The sequence below is a fragment of the Podarcis vaucheri genome (assembly GCF_965113315.1).
Source record: "Podarcis vaucheri genome assembly, chromosome: 10".
Lineage (NCBI taxonomy): Eukaryota > Metazoa > Chordata > Lepidosauria > Squamata > Lacertidae > Podarcis > Podarcis vaucheri.
The window spans coordinates 75,503,811-75,512,557 of record NC_138748.1 but is presented as its reverse complement, the minus strand read 5'-3'; the positions used below and the strand labels follow the sequence as shown (position 1 = coordinate 75,512,557).

Below are 8,747 nucleotides of genomic sequence, written 5' to 3'. Positions count from 1 at the left end.
CCCAGCATCAGGGTCTTTTCCGGGGAGTCTTCTCTTCTCATGAGGTGGCCAAAGTATTGGAGCCTCAGCTTCACGATCTGTCCTTCCAGTGAGCCCTCAGGGCTGATTTCCTTCAGAATGGAGAGGTTTGATCTTCCTGCAGTCCATGGGACTCTCAAGAGTCTCCTCCAGCACCATAATTCAAAAGCATCAATTCTTCGGCGACCAGCCTTCTTTATGGTCCAGCTCTCACTTCCATACATCACTACTGGGAAAACCATGGCTTTTACTATACGGACCTTTGTTGGTAAGGTGATGTCTTTGCTTTTTAAGATGCTGTCTAGGTTTGCCATCGCCTTTCTCCCAAGGAGCAGGCGTCTTTTAATTTTGTGATTGCTGTCACCATCTGCAGTGATCGTGGAGCCCAAGAAAGTAAAATCTCTCACTGCCTCCATTTCTTCCCCTTCTATTTGCCAGGAGGTGATGGGCCCAGTGGCCATGATCTTCGTTTTTTTGATGTTGAGCTTCAGACCATATTTTGCGCTCTCCTCTTTCACCCTCATTAAAAGGTTATTTATAGAATCATAGAAGAATCATAGAATCAAAGAGTTGGAATAGACCACAAGGGCCATCGAGTCCAACCCCCTGCCAAGCAGGGGTTAATTCCTCCTCACTTTCTGCCATCAAGGTTGTGTCATCTGCATATCTGAGGTTGTTGATATTTCTTCGGGTGATCTTAATTCCGGCTTGGGATTCAACCAGCCCAGCCTTTCGCATGATGAATTCTGCATATAAATTAAATAAGCAGGGAGATAATATACAGCCTTGTCGTACTCCTTTCCCAATTTTGAACCAATCAGTTAGAATCATAGAATCATAGAGTTGGAAGAGACCACAAGGGCCATCGAGTCCAACCCCCTGCCAAGCAGGAAAAGTTGTTCCATATCCAGTTCTAACTGTAGCTTCTTGTCCCACATAGAGATTTCTCAGGAGACAGATGAGGTGATCAGGCACTCCCATTTCTTTAAGAACTTGCCATAGTTTGCTGTGGTCAACATAGTCAAAGGCGTTTGCATAGTTAATGAAGCAGAAGTAGATGTCTTTCTGGAACTCTCTAGCTTTCTCCATAATCCAGCGCATGTTTGCAATTTGGTCTCTGGTTCCTCTGCCTCTTCTAAATCCAGCTTGCACTTCTGGGAGTTCTCAGTCCACATACTGCTTAAGCCTGCCTTGTAGCATTTTAAGCATAACCTTGCTAGCGTGTGAATTGAGTGCAATTGTGCGCTAGTTGGAGCATTCTTTGGCACTTCTCTTCTTTGGGATTGGGATGTAGACTGATCTTCTCCAATCCTCTGGCCACTGCTGAGTTTTCCAAATTTGCTGGCATATTGAGTGTAGCACCTTAACAGCATCATCTTTTAAAATTTTAAATAGTTCAGCTGGAATATCATCACTTCCACTGGCCTTGTTATTAGCAGTGCTTTCTAAGGCCCATTTGACTTCACTTTCCAGGATGTCTGGCTCAAGGTCAGCAACCACACTACCTGGGGTATACGAGACACCCATTTCTTTCTGATATAGTTCCTCTGTGTATTCTTGCCACCTCTTCTTGATGTCTTCTGCTTCTTTTAGGTCCTTTCCACTTTTATCTTTTATTATGGAAATCTTTGTACGAAATGTTCCTTTCATATCTCCAATTTTCTTGAACAGATCTCTGGTTCTTCCCATTCTGTTGTTTTCCTCTATTTGTTTGCATTGCTCGTTTAAGAAGGCCTTCTTGTCTCTCCTTGCTATTCTTTGGAAATCTGCATTCAATTTCCTGTATCTTTCACTATCTCCCTCGCATTTTGCTTGCCTTCTCTCCCCCGCTATTTGTAAGGCCTCACTGGACAGCCACTTTGCTTTCTTGCATTTCCTTTTCATTGGGATGGTTTTAGTTGCTGCCTCCTGTATAATGTTACGAGCCTCCATCCATAGTTCTTCAGGCACTCTGTCCATTACTATACACTTTTACATATAAACAGCAGAACCTCAAATACACAACATGCTTTTAAGATGGATTTTCTGCTGAGTTCATTGCTGTGAAGAAGAGTAAACTCTGAAAGGAACATGTTCCTCACTCCATACATCTAAATGGGTTCTCCCCTCTGAGAAGAAGAGTTTGGATTTGATATCCCGCTTTATCACTACCAGAAGGAGTCTCAAAGCGGCTAACATTCTCCTTTCCCTTCCTCTGTGAGGTGAGTGGTGCTGAGAGAATTAAAAGAAGTGTGACTGGCCCAAGGTCACCCAGCAGCGGCATGTGGAGGAGCGGAGACGCAAACACGGTTCCCCAGATTATGAGTCTACCACTCTTAACCACTAACACCACACTGGCTCTTAGATGTTCCTTAAACACTCCATTATAACAAAAGCACTTTCTGCAATCTTTCCCTTTAAACAGCTTCTCCTCTTTCGAGGGTTGATGGGTTTGTAGGGTGTCAACTGTTAAAGTTCTTCCTGTCCATGAGTCTGTAGATGTAGGATTCCACTAGGACTGAACCTCTGTCTACTTGACATTTATATGGTTTCTCTCATGTGGGAGTTTGTTGATGTAAATCAAGGGTTCCACTCTGACTGAAGCTCCTTCTACAGTCCATACTTTTAAATGGTTTCTCCCCTTTGTGTCTGCTGATGTTTTCTAAGATTTCTATTATCACTAAAGCTCTTTCCAGACTCCATACATTTAAATTGTTTCTTACCGATGTGAGTCTGTTGATGTACTCTCAGGTTTCCACTATAACTGAAGCTCTTTCCACACTCCATACATTTAAAAGGTTTCTCTCCTGTGTGAGTCCGTTGATGTTGTCTAAGGTGTGCACTCTGGCTGAAGTTCTTTCCACACTCGATACATTTATATGGTTTCTGCCCTGTATGAGTCCGTTGATGTATTCTAAGGTGTCCAATCCGAATGAAGCTCTTTCCGCACTCCATACATTTAAATGGTTTCTCCCCTGTATGAGTCCGTTGATGTCTTTTAAGGATTCCAATCTGAATGAAGCTCTTTCCACACTCCATACATTTAAATGGTTTCTCACCTGTGTGAGTTCGTTGATGTGTTCTAAGGCTTCCACTATCACTAAAACTCTTTCCACACTCAATGCATTTAAATGGTTTCTCCCCTGTGTGAGTCAGTTGATGTTGTCTAAGGTTTGAATTGAAACTGAAGCTCTTTCCACACTCCATACATTTAAATACTTTCTCTCCTGTGTGAGTCCGTTGATGTTGTCTAAGGTTTGAATTGAAACTGAAGCTCTTCCCACACTCCATACATTTAAATGGTTTCTCACCTGTGTGAGTTCGTTGATGTGTTCTAAGGCTTCCACCATAACTAAAGCTTGTTCCACACACCATGCATTTAAATGGTTTGTCCCCTGTGTGAGTCCGTTGATGTGATCTAAGGCCTGCATCGTGACTGAAGCTCTTTCCACACTCCATACAAGTATATGGTTTCTCCCCTGTATGAGTCCGTTGATGTATTCTAAGGTTTCCAATCTGAATGAAGCTCTTTCCACACTCCATACATCTAAATGGTTTCTCACCTATGTGAGTTTGATGGTGTAAATTTAGGTGCGCATTTTGACTAAAGCTCTTTCCACACTCCATGCATTTAAATGGTTTCTCCCCTGTGTGAGTCAGTTGATGTTGTCTAAGGTTTGAACTGAAACTGAAGCTCTTTCCACACTCCATACATTTAAATGGTTTCTCTCCTGTGTGAATATGTTGATGTTTTCTAAGGCTTCCACTATCACTAAAGCTCTTTCCACAAGCCATGCATTTAAATGGTTTCTCCCCTGTATGCGTCCGTTGATGTATTCTAAGGCTTCCACTATCACTAAAGTTCTTTCCACAAGCCATGCATTTAAATGGTTTCTCCCCTGTGTGACTCCGTTGATGTGATCTAAGGTTTGCACTCCGACTGAAGCTCTTTCCACACTCCATACATTCATATGGTTTCTCCCCTGTGTGAGTCCGTTGATGTGATCTAAGACCTGCATCATAACTGAAGCTCTTTCCACACTCCATACATTCATATGGTTTCTCCCCTGTGTGAGTCCGTTGATGTGATCTAAGGGTTGCATTGGAACTGAAGCTCTTTCCACACTCCACACATTCACATGGTTTCTCCCCTGTGTGAGTCCGTTGATGTGTTCTAAGGTTTCCAAGCTGACTGAAGCTCTTTCTGCACTCCATACATTTAAATGGTTTATCCCCTGTGTGAGTTTGTTGATGTATTCTAAGTGTATCACTTCGACAGAAGCTCTTTCCACACTCCATACATTCATATGGTTTCTCCCCTGTGTGAGTTTGTTGATGTATTCTAAGTGTATCACTTCGACGGAAGCTCTTTCCACACTCCATACATTCATATGGTTTCTCCCCTGTGTGAGTTTGTTGATGTATTCTAAGTGTATCACTTCGACGGAAGCTCTTTCCACACTCCATACATTCATATTGTTTCTCCCCTGTGTGAGTCCTTTGGTGTAATTTAAGGTTTCCATTCTGACTGAAGCTCTTCCCACACTCCCTGCATTTGAATCCTTTCTTACCCATGGGAGTCCGCTGATGTGTTCTAGGTTTTTCACTATCAGTGAAACTCTTTCCACACTTCAAATCTTTAAAAGGTTTCTCTCCTGTGAGTTAATTGATGTGAGCTATGTGTGCTCATTCAGTGAAGCATATTCCACATTTCGCACATTTCAATGTCTGTTCCTAATGAAATGAAAGGTTCCCCGTCCCCTGGAATTCTGATGTTCTTCTGTATCACCTTCTTCAGAGTGGGCAGAGAGGAAGTCCTTTTTGGATTCCAAGGAAGAGAACAAAGGGAAAAGAAGAAATCAAACACCATTTGCCCCTTCTCTTATTTCAACATCTCCTACATTCCCCCGCTTCCTACCCATGTTCCCAATTTTTAGGAAATAATAATAATAATAATAATAATAATAATAATTTATTATTTATACCCTGCCCATCTGGCTGGGCTTCCCCAGCCACTCTGGGCAGCTTCCAGAAAAACATTAAAATACTGTAATACATCAAACATTAAAAGCTTCCCTAAACAGGGCTGCCTTCAGATGTCTTCTAAAAGTCTGGTACTTTTTATCTCTTTGACATATGGTGGGAGGGCGTTCCACTGGGAGGGTGCCACTACAGAGAAGGCCCTCTGCCTGGTTCCCTGTAACTTGGCTTCTCACAGTGAGGGAAATGCCAGAAGGCCCTCGGTGCTGGACCTCAGTGTCCAGGTAGAACGATGGGGGGTGGAAATGCTCTTTCAGATATATTGGACAGAGGCCATTTAGGGCTTTAAAGGTCAGCACCAACTCTTTGAATTTTGCTTGGAAACGTACTGGGAGCTAATGTAGGTCTTTCAAGACCGGTGTTATGTGGTCTCGGTGGCTGCTCCCAGTCCCCAGTCTAGCTGCTGCATTCTGGATTAGTTGTAGTTTCCGGGTCACCTTCAAAGGTAGCCCCACGTATAGCGCTTTGCAGTAGTCCAAGTGGGAGATAACCAGAGCATGCACCACTCTGGCAAGGCAGTCTGCAGGCAGATAGGGTCTCAGCCTGCGTACCAGATAGAGCTGGTAGACAGCTGCCCTGGACACAGAATTGACCTGCGCCTCCATGGACAGCTGTGATTCCAAAATGACTCCCAGGCTGCGCACCTGGTCCTTCAGGGGCACAGTTACCCCATTCAAGACCAGGGAATCCTCCACATCTGCCCGCCTCCTGTCCCCCAAAAGCAGTACTTCTATCTTGTCAGGATTCAACCTCAATCTGTTAGCTGCCATCCATCCTCCAACTGCCTCCAGACACTCACACAGGACCTTCACTGCCTTCACTGGTTCTGATTTGAATGAGAGGTAGAGCTGGGTATCATCCGCATATGGATGAACACCCAGCCCAAACCCCCTGATGATCTCTCCCAGCGACTTCATGTAGATGTTGAAAAGCATGGGGGAGAGTACAGAACCCTGAGGCACCCCACAAGTGAGAGCCCAGTGGTCTGAACACTCATCCCCCAACACCATTTTCTGGACAAGGCCCAGGAGAAAGGAGCGGAACCACTGTATGACAGTGCCCCCAGCTCCCAGCCCCTCAAAACGATCCAGAAGGATGTTATGCTCAATGGTATCAAACGCCGCTGAGAGATCCAGCAGAACTAGGAAACCTTTGTCCCTAGCCCTCCGGAGATCATCAACCAGTGAGTCCAAGGCAGTTTCAGTCCCATGATGAGGCCTGAATCCCGACTGGAAGGGATCCAAATGGTCCGCTTCTTCCAGGCGTGCCTGGAGTTGTTCAGCAACTTCTCGCTCAATCACCTTTCCCAAGAATGGAAGCTTTGAGACTGGGCGATAGTTGGGCATCGTGGCTGCATCTAAAAATGGTTTTTAAAGAAGCGGTTTAATAACCACCTCTTTCAGCGGGTCTGGGAAGGCTCCCTCACGGAGGGAAGCATTCAGCACCCCATGAAGCCCACCGCCCAACCCTTCCCGGCTAGCTTTTATCAGCCAGGATGGGCAAGGATCAAGGAGACAAGTGGTTGGTTTCACTCGTCCAAGCAGTCTGTCCACATCCTCGGGGGTAACAGGTTTGAATTGATCCCACACAACTTGACTAGACAGACCCTAGCACTTTCCCGCCCCGGCCCTGATTCCACGGTGGAGTCTACCTGAGCGACTTGAGTGACCTGAGTGAATCTGAGCGACTTTATCTGTAAAAAACTTTGCAAAATCTTGCAGGAGATCATGTGGCCCATACTGAGCCCTGATGGAGCAGGTGGTTCCGCTAAATTGCGAACCACCTGAAAAAGTCTCCTGCTGCTGTTTTCTGCAGATGCAATAGAGGCGGTGAAGAAAGTAGTCTTCGCCATCGCTACCGCCATTTGGTAGGCTCAACATTCAGCTCTAACCTGGTCAGATTCAGAATGGGTCATCCGCCACCGGTGCTCTAGCTGTCTCAAAGATTGTTCCATTGCCCTCAGATCCGTGGAAAACCACGGGGCTGTTCGGGCTCCATGCAATCGGAGAGGGCACTTCGGAGCCAAACAGTCAATAGCCCAGGTTAACTCCACATTCCAGCGGGCCACCAGGGAATCAGCTGAAAGGCCATCAACATGGGATAAAGCATCCCCTACCACTCTCTGGAAACCATTTGGATCCATTAAGTGGCAGGGGCGGACCATCCAAATCGGTCCTACCTCCCTGCAGAGGGGAAGGGTCGCGGAGAAGTCCAGTTGCACCAGGAAGTTATCTGAGAATGGCACTTCTTTTGTTTTGCTTTTACTTAATGTCAGATCACCAACATCCATAGAGGTGAACACCAGGTCCAAGGCATGTCCGCGGCTATGGGTTGGGCCAGACTTATTCAGGGACAGCCCCATGGAGGCCATGCTTTCCATGAAGTCCCGAGCGGCCCATTGTAAGGTCGTGTCGGCATGGATGTTAAAATCCCCTAGGACAACCAAACTAGGTGTCTCCAGGAGAACATCCGCCATGACCTGAAGCAGCTTGGGCAGGGAATCCTTGGTGCAGCGGGGAGGTCGGTACACCAAAAGGAATCCTGTACTGCCCCTATTGCCCAACTTCCAGAACATGCACTCAGAAAACTGGGTCTTCTCAATAGGATGCCTGGTGCAAACTAATGACTTCCTAAAAATCACGGCAACCCCCCCTCCCCGCCCACATGACCTGGGTTGCTGTGCGTAAGAGAAACCTGGCAGACAAGCAGCTGCAAGGACAGGCCCATCTGCCTCATCCAACCAGGTCTCTGTCACACATGCCAGGTCAAATCCTCCATCCACGATCAAGTCATGGATCACAATGGTTTTATGGATCATTGACCTGGCATTGCACAGCAGCACCTTCAGGTTGTGTGGGTATCCCTTTGCTGATTCCAGTATTCCGTCTGGTCAAGACCAGACCTGGAGGCAGGGATAGTCCTCAAACAATGACTAAGCCCGCTTCCTTGGTAATGATGTGGTCTGGTCTTAGCGTAACTCCTCCTCCTACCCGTGATCACTGAGATTGGTTGTCCCAGTACATCCCCCCCCCCCCGTGGAACCTGCCCCAGCCATTTTGTTTGTTGGGATCCACTCCCAGGCAGCCCTGACACCTCCCCTTAAAATCAAATTAAAACCTATACAACAAACAAACTAACAAAACAATAAAAAAGAGAATGTTACAAACACACCATAATTAAATTAAATTAAACAAATTCCCGCACCCAACTAAACACCCACCCCACCCCTCTTACGCACAGCAAATGAAAAAGCAATGTCATCAAATGATAGTAATGCAGCAGCAACCTTTCTTAATCCTCAATCATCGTTAATAAAGCAGCATGATCTTGGAATACAGCCTTTTCAAATCAATTGTTTCCTCACAGGAAACGCAGCTGCTCTCTGTCCATGAACAGGCCCTCTCTTTCTTGGTCCATCATTCCTTTGGACATTCCCCATCCTCTGCATCATAAAGACACTGAGGTCCAGCTCCGAGGGCCTTCTGGCGGTTCCCTCATTGTGAGAAATGAGGTTACAGGGAACCAGACAGAGGGCCTTCTCGGTAGTGCTGCCCACCCTGTGGAACACCCTCCCTTCAGATGTGAAGGAAATAAGCAGCTATCTTATCTTTAAAAGACATCTGAAGGCAGCCCTGTTCAGGGAGGTTTTTAATATTTAACGCTGTACTGTTTTAAACATTTGATTGAGAGCTGCCCAGAGTGGCTGGGGA

The 8,747-nt window shown here is 46.0% G+C and overlaps 1 protein-coding gene across 5 annotated transcripts in view; it reads right to left on the bottom strand.

The window, feature by feature from the left end:
* LOC309541273 (uncharacterized protein) overlaps window positions 1–8,747 on the bottom strand; it is a 109,364-nt gene that overhangs the window by 84,013 nt on the left and 16,604 nt on the right. For 3 of the 5 annotated variants that reach the window (XM_082238935.1, XM_082238933.1, XM_082238934.1), the window contains exon 2: window positions 1,259–4,814. In XM_082238935.1, the coding sequence (XP_082095061.1) occupies window positions 2,623–4,572 (1,950 nt within the window). In that variant the 5' untranslated portion in view covers window positions 4,573–4,814 and the 3' untranslated portion in view covers window positions 1,259–2,622. Of the gene's footprint in view, window positions 1–1,258; window positions 5,086–8,747 lie in introns of those variants that run through there. The other 2 variants (XR_014223685.1, XR_014223684.1) reach the window with 2 other exon arrangements.